General features: G+C 40.5%; 1 protein-coding gene across 2 annotated transcripts in view; it reads left to right on the forward strand.

Moving 5' to 3' along the window:
• Rtn4 (reticulon 4) overlaps window positions 1-19,327 on the forward strand; it is a 59,212-nt gene that overhangs the window by 2,547 nt on the left and 37,338 nt on the right. The window contains exons 2-3 of one of the 2 annotated variants that reach the window (XM_005359168.1): window positions 12,668-12,724; window positions 13,609-15,951. In XM_005359168.1, the coding sequence (XP_005359225.1) occupies window positions 13,617-15,951 (2,335 nt within the window). In that variant the 5' untranslated portion in view covers window positions 12,668-12,724; window positions 13,609-13,616. The remainder of the gene's footprint in view (window positions 1-12,667; window positions 12,725-13,608; window positions 15,952-19,327) is intronic. The other variant, XM_026785055.1, reaches the window with a different exon arrangement.

The following is a 19,327-nucleotide window of genomic DNA, read 5'->3' on the forward strand; positions in this document are numbered from 1 at the left end:
AAAAAAAAAAAAAAAAAGTATTAAAATCTTATACTGGAAGCGTAATGATTGGCAAAACCACAATTACCTTCTGTGCCTGCACGGAAGCAAGAGAATAGCGCTGTTGTTTGAACCTTGGGGGACTCAGGAAACAATTTTCTTGAAACATCGACTATTCAAGTAATAAGTTTAGAAGACAAAGGAGGGAATACTGCCTACTCGGATTTTGTGCTGATTGCATTTGGAAACTTCATTCCTTTTATTGAACAGTGAATGTGGTTATTGATGGATAACCATCTCAGTGCATCTAGATCTCTTAATGCACTCAAGAGATTGTTCATTGGCTGGTGCATTACCCATCCCTATTATTGATTACCTAGGACTACCTAAGCACTAGTCTAGGCCTCTCAGATGTGGCAGTAAGCAAGACCTACCCTTTTCTCATGGGAGGAGTACAACATAATAAGCATATAAAAAGTACTAAAAATGATGGTGTTCTGAGGAGGAAAACAGCTTTAAGGAAGGAGAACTGAACTCTGGGACTTTTTAAGGTTGTTTGATGATAGGAAAAAGACCTGAGAATTGAGCTACAGAGAAAACCTTTTTCCCACTTAAGAACCTATTGTTTTTAAAAAATTTTTTAGTAAGATTTTTTTTTAAGTACAAATTTTTTTCTCATTTTATATAGCTATCCATGTTTGAGCAAAGGGGTCAAAGACGCTAGGCAGGAATGCACGTGAGGAGGGTGTCTCCGTGGTTGAGTACAGTCTGTATCTAACGAGAGAGGGTTGTAAGTTGTCTGGTGTGTGTTGCTAAGCTTCTAGTTACGGAGGTTTTTAGGAATGGCATTGCCATCAGCTTGGCTATGGTAAAAACCTATGCGGGGTGTTACTACGGTGGTGAGAGCACACCTCAGAGGACCACAGTTCCACAGCAGGACAGGCAGCATGGGAGGAGGTGGGAATCAGTCTTGAGAACTCAGGTTCTACCAGAACTACTTCCTTCCTTCTTTCTGAAGCAGTACTCAAGGTTACAGCCACTTCCCAGTGGTATTGACTATGGTCTCATGTTCAGTAGTGAAGCTGCTACTGAGCCAGTCTCCAGCTTCCTCCACTTTTTTTTTAATATTTATTTATTTATTATGCATACAATATTCTGTCCAGACCTCATTACAGATGGTTGTCAGCCACCATGTGGTTGCTAGGAATTGAACTCAGGACCTTTGGAAGAGCAGGCAATGCTCTTAACCGCTGAGCCATCTCTCCAGCCCCTCCTCCACTTTTAATATTAATATAAATTAATTTAGTGATTTAGGATCCTTCTGCAAAAGCTCTATGACAGAGCTAAACCTGCAGCCCCTTCCTCAACTTTTCTAAGTTGGACTCTTGCAGATTGTACCTCTGTTAGAAGTTTCTTGGTATCTGTCTAGACGAGTAGAGTACTGTACAAAGGCATTCATGTGTGTGCGTCTTTTTCACTTTGTGCTAAAGCATCTGCAGAGGTTTAGGGTGCAGGGCCCAGTTGTAGGGCATTGCCTCAAGGATACCAGGGCTTTGGTTTCCAGTGTTGCAAAACAACAACAACAACAACAAACCAGCACTGCCCACACATCTCAAGTAATCAAACAAGACAAATAGCTGCAGAAAATTCCATGGTAGACAGACAGCAGCACCATAGTCCTCTCATTGCTGGGTTCACTTTTCATGAATTTAATTACTTGATGTCAAAAGTAGTAAATGGAAAGATTCTACTATTCCCAAAGTAAGTCTTGAGTTTTAAATCACACGCTGATCTGATTAGGGTGATAAAATCTTGTGCCGTCCCCCTCCTTTGCCAGGGATATAAATTATCCCTTTGTCCAATGTCTCCATGTTGTATGTGTTATCTCCCAGTCTGTCTCTTAGATGCCTACTTGACTGAGATAAACTAATAGTTTCAAATGGGCTTCTGTTGAAATGAGTCTTAAAGTAGTGATATTAGCAAAGTTATAGAATTGCTTCCTTTAATAAAAACATCAAAATTTACCATAAATGTATGTAGAAAAAAAATCAGCTTATTTCAAGTTTATTACTGTCCTTTCATGAGTCCATTGGTGACCTGGGCATATACCTCACTGTTGATGTGGAATTTATAACCTTTACTTCACTTAATAATGGCCCCAGAATGCAAGAGTAGTGGTGCTGATAGTTCTGGTAAGCGTTATGGTAAAGGTACCAAAAGATAGTTGAACAACAAAGATCACATTCATATAGCTGTTATTAGGTATTGTTATTCTCTTTTCTTGCTTGATATATGTATAAGCTAAACTTTATCATATGTATAAATGTGGTGTAGGAGGAGAATAATTTATCTATAGAGTTGAATACTATTGCAATTCCAGGTTTCCTAGGAGTAGTAACAGGTTTCTCATGAATAAGAGGGCCTGCTCTACTCAATCACTTCTGTCCTGGAAGTTAGGTAGGTTAGCTTTTTCTCTTGCAGACAGTGTTCCTTGGAAATGAATACTGATGTATGCACTGTAGGATAAAGCCTTTCAAGTTACATTTCCACTTCAAAGAGGATGGCACTTAGGATGTTGGGTGCTGACAAATTGCCCTATTCCAGTCAATGTTTCCAGCAACATTGTGTGAAGTACCAGTTTTCCTTAACCTTTGTTAACACAGTACATTGGTAAACTGATAAATGGTTTATCAAATTGTTAATATTTTGTATTGGCTTAGGGTACCAAATACTTTTTTTTCTAATCACTGACTTTGCCATTTTGAGTTTTTTTTTTTATGGGTGCAGGATTACTTGAATTTATTGGCTAGCTTAAAATTTTTTTTTTTTTTGCAAAATTATTTTATATGTATAGCTGTTTTTCCTGTGTATGTCTGTGTCAACTTGGAGGCCAGAAGAGGCTATGGGAGCCCTTGAAACTGGAGTTAACCATTGTGAGCTGCCATGTGGGTGCTGGGAATCAAACTCCCACAGTCCTTTGTAAGAGTAGCCTGTGCTTGCTTTCTTTTATTTTTTTTTAAGACCTTTTTATTTATTATGTATATAGTGTTTTGCCTGTATGCCAGAAGAGGACACTAGATCTCATTATAGATTGTTGTGAGCCCTCATGTGGGTGCTGGGGATTGAACTGAGGACTCCTGGAAGAGCAGCCAGTGCTCTTAACCTGCTGAGCCATTTCTTCATTTTTAAAAGATGATTTTGAGTCATAAAAGTCATTGAACTGTGCTGTATTTAGAAAATTTAGAATTTTTCTTAATGTTAGTACTTTTATGATTTTATTTTAATATTCTTTAATTTGCTGCTTAGTTTGTTCTTAAGTGTGAGGTTGTAATAGATAATTTTCATGACTGGCCAACTTCATTTATTACAACATCTGTCTGAACTACTGTAAATGGGAATATCCTCTGTTCTGCTCTGTTTTGTCTACAAGCAATGACCAAGTAGTTTTAATTACTATAACTTTTAAATAAAATAGTCTGTGATAGGGTTTTTTCCAGAACTTTTCTTGGATATTTATGTTTTTTTACTGATTTTAAAAATTTATTAATCTGAATGCTTTTGTTATATTTTAGTAGGTTATATTATATTTATGGGTTAATCTTAGACAATTGATGTTTTAGGATTGATAGTATGTATTTTTCCATGAACAAGGTTTTTATTAATGTGTAGATTTGTAAAATTAACTTTTTGTGATGTATGACTTTATTTTTAAACCTTTATTTGTGTATGTGTTTGTATGTGTGCACACATGCTCACACACATGCATGAGGTGGATGTGAGAATGTACCTTTATGTCGGGTTGTTAAACCTAACCCTCTGAGCCATCCCACCAGCCTGACGTGGTTTAAATAGGAATACTAAGAGTGTGCATAGTATTGAACATTTGAAGTACTGGATTGTGTAGTTGTTTAGCTGTTCCCATAGGTCATAGGTAGACTAAAAAAGAAAGATTTCCCAAATCATTTGTTGTTGTTGTTGTTGTTGAAAAAGAAAAAAGTGTTCTCTGTACTCCTGTGGTAAGAAGCTTCTCTGAAATACTGGGTCTGTAACTCAGTGCGTGCACATGCACATAGAATAAAAACAAAGATTTAAAACAGTTAGAAGATAATTTACATGCCCTAGAATACAAACATATTAAAATTTGTTTTGACAGATTCCCATGCTTTTCCTCCCGTGGTAATACGTAATATATTCATTATTCTAGAAAGCTCCCTTGAGTCCCCAGTGGTCAGGCATATGGTTCATTTTGAACATTGCCCCACACCTCCATCTTAATTCCTTCCCAGCCACTACTGATTCTTTAGCTATAGATTATTGTTGTTTGTTTTTATGGAACGTCACAGGAGTGGAATCATGGTGCATTACTCTTGTGTCTGGCTGTTTGCATTCAAATGTAATATTTTTGGATGTATTATCAGTAATTTTTCAAGTTATCAGTAATTTTTTAAAAATCCTGAGTGGTAGTCTGTGAAGAATATGTCACTTATCTTTTGTTGGACATGTTTTTGGCTATTTTGAATAAAAGAATGTTATGAACATCTTATAGATATTTTTGTAGGTGTGTTTCAATTCTCTTGGATAAATATCTGAGTATTACTGTGTCATCAACCAAACTCTCTTCCAGGGTGAACACTGTCAGCAGCTGGGGATTCTGGTGTCTGAATTCTCACCAAACTGCTATTAATAGTCTTCAGTTTTAACCATGTTACTGCTATGTGGTACTTCATCGTACTTTTATTTATTATTAATTTTTTAAGTTTTGCATACCAACTACATTTTGCTCTTCTCTCTTCCCATTCCACAACCTCCCATCTATTTCCCCTCCTCCCTTTAGAAAGGGACAGGCCTCCCATGGGAGTCAATATATCATCGTGATTTTAATTCAGATCTTTGTATTGACTAAGTGATGTGGGATTCCTCTCTGTATGCTGTGAATATGTTTTATTGCCATTGGTTAATAAAGAAGCTGCTTTGGCCTATGGCAGGGCAGAATATATCAAGGCAGGAAATCCAAGGAAAGAAGGCAGAGTCAGGCACACTCCATGTAGCCACCCAAGAAGCAAGAAAGACGTAACACCACGTGTCATGGTAAAATGTAAAATAATAGAAATGGGTTAATTTATGATGAAAGAGCTACTTAGGAATGTGCCTAAGCTATTGGCCAAACAGTGTTGTAATTAATATAGTTCTGTGTGATTATAGGTCTGGGCGGTTGGGAAACGAAAGTACAGTCTTTATTTACTAAGGGATTAGAAGACTTGTATTTGTCAGATTGTGTGTCTGTTTTGTCAAGTATTCTAGTGATTTCTCCCACTCTTAGATTGTGTATCTATTTTATAACTTTTATAGTTCTGCATTGAATACATTTTTGCTTAGGTGTATGTGATTGCATTCTCCTACTTGGTAGTTTGCCTGGTAAATTTACTGATGACTTATTTTGATGACTTTAAGCTTTTACATTTTATTTATTTATTTATTGAGAGAGGGTCTCTCTCCTGGAACTGGCTGTCCTTGACCTGGGAGAGATCTGACAGCCTCTGCTCCCAAGTGTTGGGATTAAAGGTGTGTGCCACCATGCCCAACTCATTTTTTAAGTATTAATCTACCTTTTATTTTTATAGGTTTTGTTTATTTAGTGTGTGCTAAAACATTGGTCCAGAATAGCTATATTCATCTAGATGTTTAATAGGATTAGTTGTCATGCTTGTGTTAAGCTCTATTTTGAATTCAGTTTTGCTTATGGATATGAGGTGAGTTAGCTGGCCAAAGGGACAAGACGCCTGCCCAAACAGAAAGGACTTACTATACCAGTGCAGTAGCTTCAGTATCATCATTTTCTGCACCTAGAGCAGGTTTTTATTGCAGGGAGGACTTTTGAGCTGGGTGAAAATAAATTTCTTTTTTCTGTAAAGTGAGTATGTGTGACCTTTGTTCAGAGGACACTGAAACTTTTGCTAAGAACTGTTCACGATAGAGAAGGTAGAAACAAGGGCAGGCAAGCAGCATCCAGACTTCCACTCTGTTTTTAAGGTTTTTTGAGACAGGGTTTCTTTGTGTAGCTCTGACTGTGCTAGAACCAGCTCTGTAGACCAGGCTGACCTCGAACTCACAGAGATCCACCTGAGTGCAGGGATTAAAGGTGTCATTGCCACCTGGCGGCTTTCCATTCTTAAAATGTGTGAAATCCCAAGAAACCCGTAGAGAACTATTTCCTGACTCTGAATTCATGAACACCAACGTGTCGATTGCAGGTTTGAAATCTTGTCTACCTCTTGTTAGATCTGTGCCTAAGCATTTTAGGCCTTTATTGCTGTTATAAATAAAACTTACTTTTTCCCCAAGCCAGGTGTAATGGTGCAGGCTTTTAATTCTGACACTCCAGGAGGCAGATAGATCTCCTTGAGTTCAAGGCCAGCCTAGGCTATCTACCGAGTTTCAGGACAACTACAGCTACATTGCAAGTGTTTTTTTTTTCTTCCATTTTTGTGCTTAGAATATGGAAATGCAGTTTGAGTTTTGTCTTCATGTCATCTTTCACCCTTGAGCGTTCACTGTCTTTAGAATGTCTTTAGAATGTGTGCCCGCCCACTCTGAGTCGCTGTAGATTTTGAGTATTTTTGTGTCAGGTTTTCCAGCATTGTCTGACCTCCACAGTATTCATTTAGGTTACTGATCTGGACTGCCCCCTAGTTGAGTTGTGTTCCTATGCACTGTAATCCTCACAGTAGTATAAAGGGAGCCCTGGAGCTTTCCTCTGTGTGCTGGCCTGCCTCTTACATCCAGGGGCCCTTCCTAGCCTTCCTCATGTGGGAGGGCTGTGTTCTTGTGAGTGTCCCGCGATGACCCGTTGTTCAGTGTCTTATGACAGTTGCTTCCAATATTTTGACATGTTTTACTTATGTCGTTGTTGTTACTGTCATAACTAGAGGTAGAAGCTACTTTGCGATTTAAAATTAGATAATTAGGCTTATAATTAGATACAATTAAAAAATTGCCAATTATACTTTTGGTAGACAAATCTTTAAATGACCATTTCAAAGAACACTCAGTATTTGAGTTGTGGACATTGGCGAGATTGTAGTGAAGCATTTTAAAATTAGATAACAGCAAACACATTTTCTTTTTACTTTTTAAAGTAACGGACTTAAAGAGTAAATCTGAGACTTCCATTGTGAAACTGATCTTGTGAATATACATAACACTTAGAATACACTGTAATGAAGGGTGTGTGCTGGTTTGGATTCTGCTAAGAAAATGGAAAGTCATGTGACTGGTGTTTGTCTGTCCATTTCACTGGGGCACCGAGAAATGAATGCTGATTATAGTGACAGGTCATTAGGATTTTTGGCTCAGTGACTCGAGGTTTCATGGAGGCTGACATTCAGATATACGAGGGAGAGTTCCGTTCAGCCAGCACAGATGGTACTGGAAGGCCTGGGACACATAGGGGACCATTGATCTTTGGGATGTAATACAGAGGATCTTATTTGCTTTATCCAAGGGTTTCACACACCTGGCAGCTTTTAAAATGTTTTTGACTTAGAGACTAGGTAACTTTTATTTTTTAGGAATATTAATGTGGCAGTGGCAGTAGAATGGAAAGATTTACTGATAAAGTTGTGGTTTTTCTCAGCATATTTTAAAATTGCATTTTATATGAATATAGTTGTCTTTATGTATAATCAGATATAGTATGTGTATGTTTTGTTCACAGCACAAATAATCATTTAAAGCACTTTTTTCTTACATTTTTGAGGTTAGAGCTTGCTCTTGCTCTCCCAGGATCGCAGACTTGTGCACCAATGGTTAGCTTCTGTTTCATTCAGTGAAGTGTGGATTCTGAGTAGTTTTCAGAAAAGGAGCTGCTTGCCGGTTTGATAAGCATGATTAGTGTAAATGTAAACTTCCTGAGGAACGCAGAGTGTTCCATTCTTTTACTCAGCATGGTCTCCCTAATTAAGTGATTCATTTGCAGCAGTGAGGCTCTCACAGAAAATGACTGCGCTGACATCAGCAGCTCATTTCCAAAGTCAGAAACACTCAGGTATTTTTGGAGTAGAATTTCTTTCCCCTTCTTCAGGAAGTTGGTATAGATGCTAACATGTTATTTTACAAGTGAGAGACTGACAAGGAAAGCTAGGGAATTACCTTCCCAGGGCTACGTAGGCATGCACATAGCAGACCTGGACTGAGCGCGTTTCTACCAGGAGTCCACCAGTGCTTCCGTTGGAAACTGGGCCTGCTCTAGAAGGCCATAATGGCATTCCTTCCCACAAGCATGCTTAAAAACACAAAACTTGTTTTGTGATCAGTGCTGGATGAATTCCCAGTTTGGACAATTAGGATTTTCTTTTCTTTTTTAAACTAATGATTTGAAATACCAACTTAAAAACCTTGGTTACTTGGCCAAATGCCAAGGTTTTTTTGGAGGGGGGATTCTGGCACTAGATTTAAAAAATTAGATGCATTTTAAGAAACCCTTGAAAAATTTGGCACAATTTAAATTAATTTGCTTTTCTTTAGTTTTAACAGTAGTATATGTTAGCTCACTTTCCAAATAGAGTAACTTCTGAATTAGTGACTCCACAGATTCTGTAGAAGACACAATTTTGTTAAAAAATTTGTTTTTTAAAAATTGTTCCATCTGAATGAATATTTTAGTTTTGTCCAAAATATTTTTTTATATAGCTATACAAAGTGTTGTCTTAGCTGAAAATGTTTCTCATTTTATAAGTGAGAAATTACATAATTTACCTATTATCACTGTGATATTATTGTCATCTTGACGCAGTCTAGAGTCCCCTGGGAAGAGAGCCTTTCTGCGGAGCTGTCTGTATCAGGTTGGCTTCTGGATAGTAGTCTGTGCAGGACTGTCTATTTAACTGATGTGGGAAGACTGTGAAGGTTACGCTGTTTCCTAGGCAGGGGTCCCTGAGAAATGGAGCCCAGCGCAAGCAAGCGTGTATCCATTAGTGTCTCTCGCTCTTGACTGGGTATGCAATGACTTCTTGCTGTTGGAAGTTCTTGCAGAGACTTCCCTATGCTTATGGACTGTAACCTGGGATTGGAAGATAAATCCTTTCTCCCCTGGGTCACATTCTGTGAGGAAATTTTATCATGCCAGCAGAAATGAAAGTAGGAGAGTCAGGTAACAAGGCAGACTTTTAGATGTGTACCTGTTGTACACTGTGATAGTTTCCCTAGGATTGCTGTCTTCTTGGTTTGGGTTAGTGGTCTTTCCTACCTACTCATTGTAGGTTCTAGGAGACGTTTACTTTTTACTGTTTTTCGTTACTCTTGTTTTTGTTTGTGACCTCTTGTCTGGCCATGCTGTTGAAGCTCATCTTGAACGTGTGAACTCGAGTGATTCTCCCATATCAAGGCAGCTGAATAGGTTGGGATTACAGTTTTCTGCCATGCCTGCTTTACGGTGACTTTTAAACATAAACGTTTTCTGTTTCATCTAAGAATACTTTTAAATATGACATTGTGCCCTGTAGGGTTTCAGTCACAACTCATTTGGCATTATAAAGTTAGCTATCCCCTGTTTATCAAGGGGACTTGGAAGACAAATCTGTATTCCTGTTAGCTATATACCTCTTTTACTTTTATCTGTTTTAATCGTCCTGTCTTTCTTGTATTTCCTGGTAGAAGCAGCCAGGCAGTGATGGTGCATACCTTGCCTTTAATCCCACCACTCAGGGGACAGAGGTAGGGGGATCTGTGAGTTCAGGGCCAGCCTGATCAACAGAGCGAGTTTCAGTACAGGCTCCAAAGCTACACAGAGAAACCCTGCCTTGAAAAACCAAAAAGAAAAAAAGCATCTTTCGAAATTTATTGGGTCCTCTTTGCAGAAGAAAAGCTTTCCTGTTATTCCTTGATGCCTTGAGTTGTTCCAAGTAGTCCCGTGATAAGAGTCCTTCCTAGTATGAAGCGGAAGAGCTTTAGTTTTCTGAGCCTTCTAGCCACAGGTACACGCAGGGTTAACATTCTAATATACACTGTATTGTGTGCGTAGTACGGAATGTAAGACGGGTGGCTTACACAACAGACACTTCTCACAGTGCTTGAGACTGAGAAGATTCAAGTCGGAAGATTTTATTGTGAGGCAGCCTCTTTTTTTCTTTATTTTTTAAAACAATCTTCTCATTTTACATACCAATCCCAGTTCCCACTCTCTCCCCTCCTCCTGCTTCCCCACCTTCCACCTACCCCACCCCCATCCACTCCTCAGAGAGGGTAAGGTTTCTTTCTCATGGGGAGTCAACAAACTCTGTCATATCACTCTGAGGCAGGACTGAGGCCCTTCCCCCTATAGCTAGACTGAGCAAGGTATCCCTCCAAAGAGAATGGGCTCCAAAAAGCCAGTACAAGCACTAGGAATAGATCCTGGTCCCACTGCCAGTGTTCCTACAGACTGCCCCAGCCACACAGCTGTCACCCACATGCAGAGGACCTAGTTTGATCCTATGCTGGTTCCTCTGCTGTCAGACCTGAGTCAGTGAGCTCCCTCTAGCTCAGGTCAGCGATTTCTGTGGGTATCCTCATCACGGTCTTGATCCCTTTGCTCATATTATTGCTCCTCCTTCTCTTCGGCTGGACTCGGCCCAATGCTTAGCTGTGGATCTCTGCATCTGCTCCCATCAGTTGCTGGATGAAGGTTCTATGATGACAACGTAGTCATCAATCTGACTACAGGGCAAGGCCAGTTCAGGCCCCCTCTCCACTATTGCTTAGGGTCTTAGCTGGGGTCATCCCTGTGGATTCCTGGGAATTTCCCTAGTGCTAGGTTTTTCCTTAACCCCATAATGGCTCCTTCAATCAAGATATCTCTTTTCTTGTTCTCCCTCTGTCCTTCCCCCACCTCAGCCATCCTGTTCCCTCAGCTCCTCCTCCTCCTCCCCTTCTCACCCTCCCCTTTTCTTCTGCCCTCCCTTCTTCTGTCCCCCCCTCTAAATTTTCTCAGGAGATCTTGTCTATTTCCCCTTCCCAGGGGGATCCATTCATACCTCTTTTAGGGTTCTCCTTGTTACCTAGCTTCTCTGGGGTTGTGGACTATAGGCTTGTTATCCTTTGCTTTTTGTCTGATATCCAATTATGAGTGAGTTCATATCGTGTTTGTCTTTCTGGGTCTGGGTTACCTCACTCAGGATGTTTTTTTCTAGTTACATCCATGCTTCATTGTTTTTTTTACCGCTGAGTAGTACTCCACTGTGTAAATGTACCACAGTTTCCTTATCTGCTGCTCTTCAGTTGAGGGGCATCAAGGTGGTTTCCAGGTCCTGACTATTATGGATAAATAATACTGCTTTGAACACAGTTGAGCAAATGTCCTTGTGGTATGAGTGAGCATCCTTTGGGTATATGCCCAAGAGTGGTATTGCTGGGTCTTGAGGTAGATTCATTCCAATTTTCTCAGAAACCTCCATACTAATTTCCAAAGTGGCTGTACAAGTTTGGACTTCCACCAGCAATGGAGGAGTGTTCCCCTTACTCTGCATCTTTTCCAGCATAAGCTGTCGTTGGTGTTTTTGATCTTGGCCATTCTGACTGGTGTAAGATGGAATCTCAGAGTTGTTTTGATTTGCATTTCTCTAATGACTAAGGATGTTGAACATTTTCTTAAGTGTCATTCAGCCATTTGAGATTCTTCTTTTGAGAATTCTCTGTTTAGAACTGTACCCCATTTTTAAAATTGGATTATTTGATATTTTGATGTCTAATTTCTTGGCGTTCTTCATGTATTCTGGAGGTCAGTTCTCTGATGTGGAGTTGAAGGTCTTTCCCCATTCAGTTGGCGAGGCAGCCTGTTTTTACCTGGCAGTTTCCTCCTCTCTATGTGTGCTTGCTTCTCTGGTATCTGGCAGTAATCACATTGGACCAGAGCCTCATTTTCAGAACCTCACCTAACTCTGGTAACCTCTCCAAAGCTCCATCTGAACATCTGATATAGGGGGTAAAGATTCAACATAGAAATGTGGGCAGGTTACAGACATTTCTCAATTTCATATAGGAAAGACTGGAGCTAAACTATCTAAGTTTCTCATGCTAGTCATGGGTACGTGAGTAAGTTTCTTGTCTGGTTTTAAAAGAAATCTATTACCACCATTATGACAGTAGGGTGGTAAGTCGAGTGAATTCTCTGGTATAAAGTACTTAAAACAAATGAGAAGGTAACTAATGATAATAAGAAGGGACGTGATGATTTTATTTTTGTGTGGCATTTGGACAGTCATATGACTGTCCTCAGCATTGTACACTTGCTGTACAATTGCTTTTAAGAATGTAAGAGAGAATACATAATTCTCAGAAAGTGTTCTAAATGGAACATATGTTGGGAAGAAACGATGAAATGAAATAGTTATTAATTTTGTCATATTACTCTTTAGGTTTTCACTGGAGTAGGACAAGACAATTTACCTCACTGCAGATGTAAATAAAGCCTTGGATGAAGTGATGTTACTGTGTGGAAAGCAGCTGTGGTTAAAATCCAGTGGGAACAAGCCCTGCTGCCTCTTGAAAAGGGACTGACCTTTAGTCATGCATTCTCACTTCCTTTCTACCTGACCTAGCCTTTCCTCTAAAGACGTGGTTAGCTCATTGTGAACTGCCCCTCGCTTGGTCTCTTGCCTTTACTCCTCCAGCCTGCTTGTATTTCTGCTGAGGTCGTATTCTGTTTGTTTTTCAGATGAGACCCTTTTTGCTCTTCCTGCTGCATCTGAGCCTGTGATACCCTCCTCTGCAGGCAAGTTCTTTCTGCCAGCCTTTGTCTCTGTGTATTCTGTCAATCTAGTGTTAATTCAACAGAGTACTTTGGATTTACTGAAAGTAAGCATTGGTTCAAGAATGTTGTTTTTACCGAAAAACAAAAAACACCTAAATTTGCATTTTATATGCTACATTCAAGGGAGGCAGGGTTTGATTCATAATTGGAATGATGTAAGGGTTTCTTGGACCCTTGATTTATAGTTTTATAATAACAATTCACTTTCTTTAAATAGTTTGCCATTTTATAGCCACAGACCTTTATATAAAGAAATGCCTGTCTTTGGCTTTTGATAATCCAGTACCCTGTTGAGTTTATACAGCTGATTACTCATCAAATCTTATTTTCTCTTTAAACTAGTTAAAAGTAGTTTTTTTTCAGTTAGTAAATACTTGAAGTTTTTTTTTTCAGATTTGATTTATGTCTCTGCATAGTAGGTAACTGCTTCTGAAACCGCTTATCAATTTTTTCTTTAGGTATTTTAAGTTAATAGCTATATTTACAAGGTACAGCGTGGTGATTCAGTACATTCATTGTTGCATGGTTAGGCCAAGCTGGTTAATATTTCCATCATCTTAGATATTTTGAATTTCTTTGTAATGAGAGTATTTAGAGTCCTCACTTGGCTATTGTGTGGTAGAAACATTAACTATGTTCTGCAATGGCCAGTACTTTTAAAAACTGACTATAGTTTGATATTTTCAGTAATGATCCAAGTTTATGTGTATTTATTAACTAAATGCTGTTAACATTTCACTTTAATAGTCAGTTTTTACTAACACTTTTATGAATCTGTCATAAAACTTGCATTCTGTCCGAGAACACTGGCTTTCTCTAATTTCCCTTTCTGTCCATGGCCACAGAAAAAAGCATGGATTTGAAGGAGCAGCCAGGTGACACTGTTCCGCCTGCTCAAGAGGATTTCCCATCTGTCCCGCTTGAGACTGCTGCCTCTCTTCCTTCTCTGTCTCCTCTCTCAGCCGTTTCTTTTAAAGAGCGCGAGTACCTTGGTCATTTATCAGCGGTGCCGTCCGCAGGAGGAACCATTGAAGAAACTTTCAATGAAGCTTCTAAAGAGTTGCCAGTGAGGGCAACAAATCCATTTGTAGATAGAGATTTAGCAGAGTTTTCAGAATTAGAATATTCAGAAATGGGATCATCATTCGCTGCTTCTCCAAAAGCAGCGTCAGCCATGCTGGTAGAAAACATTAAGGAAGAAGTTACTGTGGGGCGGAAAGACAAAGAGGATTTAGTTAGTGGTCGACAGGAGTCGCCTGTGACCTTCTCTGAAGTGGTTAAAGAAGACAGAGTTATGTTTCCGGAAAAGACAAAGGACATGTTTAGTGCAGTGCAAGGGTCAGGGGTAGCACCGATGAGGGAAGCGTATGCAGACTTTAAGCCGTTTGAGCAGGCGTGGGAAGTGAGAGACACTGGTGAGGAGACTAGGGACCTGTCGGCTGCCGCAGCTTATCTGGAGAGCAGAGTGCATGAAAAGTGCTTCGAAGATAACCTGGAGCAGAAAAGTCCTGGGAAAGATGGTGAAAGTAGTCCTGATGACGCTTCTCCCCCCAGCACCCCAGAGCCCGTGAGGGATGGCTCCAGAGCGTACATCACCTGTGCCTCTGATAGCACTGCAGCAAACATTTTCCCTCTGCTAGAAGATCATACTTCAGAAAATAAAACAGATGAAAAGAAAATAGAAGAAAGGAAGGCCCAGATTATCACAGAGAAGACTAGCCCCAAAACATCAAACCCGTTCCTTGTAGCAGCACAGGACTCTGAGGCAGATTATGTCACAACAGATAACTTATCAAATGTGACGGAGGCCGAAGTGGCAAACATGCCGGAAGGTCTGACACCAGATTTAGTTCAGGAAGCATGTGAAAGTGAACTGAATGAAGCCACGGGAACAAAGATGGCTTATGAAACAAAAATGGACTTGGTCCAGACATCAGAAGCTGTACAGGAATCACTCTACCCCACAGCACAGCTTTGCCCATCATTTGAAGAATCTGAAGCAACTCCTTCCCCAGTTTTGCCTGACATTGTTATGGAAGCACCCTTAAGCTCTCTCCTTCCAAATGCTGCTGGTGCTCCTGTAGCGCAGTCCAGCGGATCCCCACTGGAAGCATCCCTATCCGTTGGTTACGACAGCATAAAACCTGAGCCTGAAAATCCCCCACCATATGAAGAAGCCATGAACGTAGTGCTGAAAGCTTCGGGAGTAAAGGAAGACGTTAAAGAGCCTGAAAGTATTACTGCAGCCGCTCAGGAGACAGAAGCTCCTTACATATCCATTGCGTGCGATTTAATTAAAGAAACAAAGCTCTCCACTGAACCAAGTCCAGATTTCTCTAACTATTCAGAAATAGCGAAATTTGAGAAATTGGTGCCTGAGCACTCTGAGCTAGTGGAGGATTCCTCACCTGATTCTGAACCAGTTGACTTGTTTAGTGATGATTCAATTCCCGAAGTTCCACAACCACAAGAGGAAGCCGTGATGCTGATGAAGGAGAGTCTTAGTGACTTGTCCGAGACAGTAACACCACACACACCCAAGAACGGGTTCAGTGCTTCGCCCCAGGAGGTAGGAAAGCCGTACTTGGAGGCTTTCCAGCCCACTTTACATATTACAAGAGATGCTGCCGCTAATGCAGTTCCAACACTGACCAACAAGGAGAGAATTCCTCTGCAGATGGAAGAGCTCAATACTGCCATTTATTCAAATGATGACTTGATTACTTCTAAGGAAGACAAAATAAAAGAAAGTGAAACATTTTCAGATTCATCTCCAATTGAGATAATAGATGAATTTCCCACGTTTGTCAGTTCTAAAGCCGATTCTTCTAAATTAGCCAAGGAATACTCTGGCCCAGAAGTACCCGTCAGAAGTGAAATTGCTCATGTCCAGAGTGGGGCTGGGTCACCGCCTTGTTCAGAATTGCCCCGTGACCTTTCTTTCAAGCATATGCATCCTAAAGATGAAGTCCATGTTCCAGAAGCATTCTCCAAAGATAGGTCCAGTGTATCTAAGGGATCCTTATTGTCTTCAGATGTTTCTGCTGTGGAACCGCAGGCAGAAACGGGCAGCGTAGTTAAACCCAAAGTACTTACGAAAGAAGCAGAGAAAAAACTTCCTTCTGATACGGAGAAAGAGGACAGATCACTGTCGGCTGTGTTTTCATCAGAGCTGAGTAAAACTTCAGGTAATCAATCCATGCACTGTCTCACCAGCTTTCTGGCGTACCGTGGAACACAGATAACATTTTGTAGCAGATGTTCCTAGTGTCTAGTACAACATGTTAATTAGACTCTCTTACACTAGTTCAGTTAAAAAGCTTAGTTCTGAGGGTCTGGAAAGGTAGCTCGGTGGCTGAGGGCACCTGCTGCCCTCTCATCCTCCACGAGATCAGTTGCACCTCCCAGCCTGCTGTGCCTCCAGTTCTGGGGCATCTGATGCCTCTTGTGACCCCTATGGGCACCAGACACATGTGATGCACAGGCATACACGCAGGTGAGATGCTTACACAAAAAACTATGGTGGTATAACACCTGTAATCCAGACTGAACTCTGGAGGCTAAGGCAAGAGGATTATTGTGAATTTGCCTCAAGAAACAAGAATACAAAGAAAGTTTTGAGTATTAATTCTGCGTACTTCCCTTCTACTCAACACTCACCCTTGAGGTTATCTTTTCCATAATTAACATTGCATCATGGAACCAGAAAAAAATTAGTAAAATTATCTTACATGATGTATTTTTTCTTCAGTGTTACTGATAACATGACAAGCAAGGGATATAAAACAGTCTTTTCAGATATGTTTATTTTAGCTTAGAAATGATTTCATCTCAAATTTGTGATGCATGACCATGACCATTTCTGTAGCATGCTTTTAGTATTTATGCATTATTTTTCTAGTGAGAGGTATGAGACTAGACATTAAATATAGATATTTTTCAGAAAATAATTAATTGAAGCATGCTCTGAATTTATGAAAAGCTCAGATTACCCGTTTATATTTTTAACTCAACATTTACCATTTTTTGCACACATTTTTTTCTTTTTATTTATTCTTCTCTCATATATTCCATCCCTACCACAGTTTCCCCTCCCTGCTCCCCTGGATTCACTCACCTCTGCTCCCTTTCCCTTCTGGAAGGACAGGCATCCCAGGGTAGCAACCAAATATGGTATACCACGTTACAGTAACACTATGCACACCCCTTCATATTAAGGCTGGGTGAGGCAACCTGCTATGAGGTATAGGGTCCCCAAAGAAGGCAAAAGAGTCAGAGACAGCCCTCGTTCCCACTCTTAGAAACCCCACAAGAACACCAAGCTACACAGTGGTAACATGTAGAGGACCCAGGTTGGAGCCACACAGACTCCCTTATTGTTGGTTCAGTCCTCTATGAGCCCCTATGAGCCCTGGTTAGTTGATTCTGTGGTCTTTGTTTTATTTTGTTTTTGTGGTATCCGTGACACCTCGCTCCCTACAATTCTTACCTCCCCAAGTTCCACAGGATTCCCATAGCTCCTCCTCATGTTTGGCTGTGGGTCTCTGCCTGCATCTGCTTCCATCAGTTGCTAGGTGAAAACTCTTTGATGACCATTATGCTAGGCTTTGGTCTCTGAATATAGGAGAATAATATCAGGGGATGAGCTGTGAGTGTGAAATTACATGGGTGAGTCCCAGCAACATTTTTTTCTTAGCATTGTTAGCTGTGTTTTCTATTTAAATATATAGCAATTATGTTGTATTTACTGAATATACTTACATATTAGCTAGCACTGGCTAGTGTCAGACCAGTGTGCAAATTCTCTGTTACAAGAGGAAATTCTGAATGTTCAGATAATGAATTGAGCATGGAGATTTCCTGTAGCATTTATCTAATTATCTTTATCAGTAAAAACTTGGGAGTCAGATATCGGGGTAAGAACCTGAATGATCAGAGAAGCAGCAGAGAAGCAACCCACTTCTGCGTTCTGCCCTCCTCTTCGAGAGTAAGCCCACGCCTCTACTACCTGTCTCTATCTATCCTCGGTCCTCCAAAACCTCTATGACCCATTCTGGTCAGCTAGTAGTTATCTCTGCCCTCTGATTCAAAGCAAACTTTATTGGCAGTCTAGGGAGCATCAGAATGTGATCAAAATTCCCACAACAATTCCCTGTTTGAATATGAACATGAAGGATATGGAGAGTGCCAAGATTCTGGGTTCCTGCCATGTGTGTATGAGCTAACAGCATGAAAAATGGAGATGAGGACATGAGAAAACTAAATGGGATTGGGAGAAGACAAATTGAATTTGAATATGTTAGTATTGAGGGAAAGACATTTAATGATGTCATACCTTTAAAAACTTTGAAACAGCTTGTGTATATTTGCCATAAACTTGGATCTAAAAACTAAAGCCCCAGAGGAACAAGAGGAAACCAAAGGCAAAGATAAATGGTTAACACATAGGAGTTAAGGACTGAGAAAGGACAGGAGGTGCCTGATAAGCACATTTACGTGGGTGGACCAGGACCCACGCAGACTAAACTTTATAACAGTTTGGGAACAAGAAGAAAAATGTTAGCTCGCAGGGGAATGGAATATGGGGTTGAGGGGATTCTCCCTACCCCTTTAGGATGTCTGGAGTAGTCGATCCTAGGTGCTGGGATGGATTCCAGAGTTTAGGTGAGGGAATACTGCTGTAGTGAGCAGAAAGGAATGTGTGGATGGGTTGTGTGTTTTGAATGTGGAGTTGATTGAGATAAAGGGAATGGGAAAGAGACACAGAGGCAGAGGGAAAGGCAAAAGCTTGCTTGCCTCTTCAGAAGGGCAGCAGGGAAAGCGGGGTGTGGATGGGAATTGATACTGCTAGGGGTTTGTGTCTGAAGCTGAAGGAGGACTTGTTTGATATTAATGTTAAAGCAGTATGTGGAGTATTTGCTAAGAAGGAGCAGAAACACACTTGGCAAAATAACTATGAAATGTTTTCAACTAAGGATGCAAGGGCAGTGCGGCAAGAGCTTACTCATTGATGTGTGGTACAGTGACTTACTCAGGGCCTTGTGCGTGCTAGGCTCTATTGACTTCCAGTGTGCCGAGCAGCCTGGGGAGAGAATCGAGAGGTTTTATTTGAGGTAGTTCTGTTTTGCTACAGGGGCAGTGGAAGGACAGTGAGCCAAGAGAGTTGAGAGCAATGATTAAGTAGTCCGCAGTCCTTGAAATGATAGGCTGGCATCCACGCTCGGGTGAATAGAAGTTGATAGAGAGGAGTAGATGAAGTGAACTCTAGGTGTAAATTAGGGCTAAGAACCAAAAGTGGTAGGAAGAATAAAACTGTGACTCAGAATGTTACGGGAAAATAGTAAGATGCGTGTGTTTGTTGGACATTGAGTTTAGGATTTTAAAGCAAAAGCAGTTTGGGTTGATCATAAAGTAGCTTTGATTATAGTAGGTTGAGTATAAGAGGTTTGACCCTGAAGAACATTACTGAGGCCAAAGGTTGAAATGCATTGCAAGTGCATTAAAGTCACTTAGGACAGTGACCAGGGCTTCAGATAGAGATTATGGTACAGGACAGGTTCTGGG

This window comes from Microtus ochrogaster, linkage group LG1 (assembly GCF_000317375.1).
Source record: "Microtus ochrogaster isolate Prairie Vole_2 linkage group LG1, MicOch1.0, whole genome shotgun sequence".
In the NCBI taxonomy this organism is placed as follows: domain Eukaryota; kingdom Metazoa; phylum Chordata; class Mammalia; order Rodentia; family Cricetidae; genus Microtus; species Microtus ochrogaster.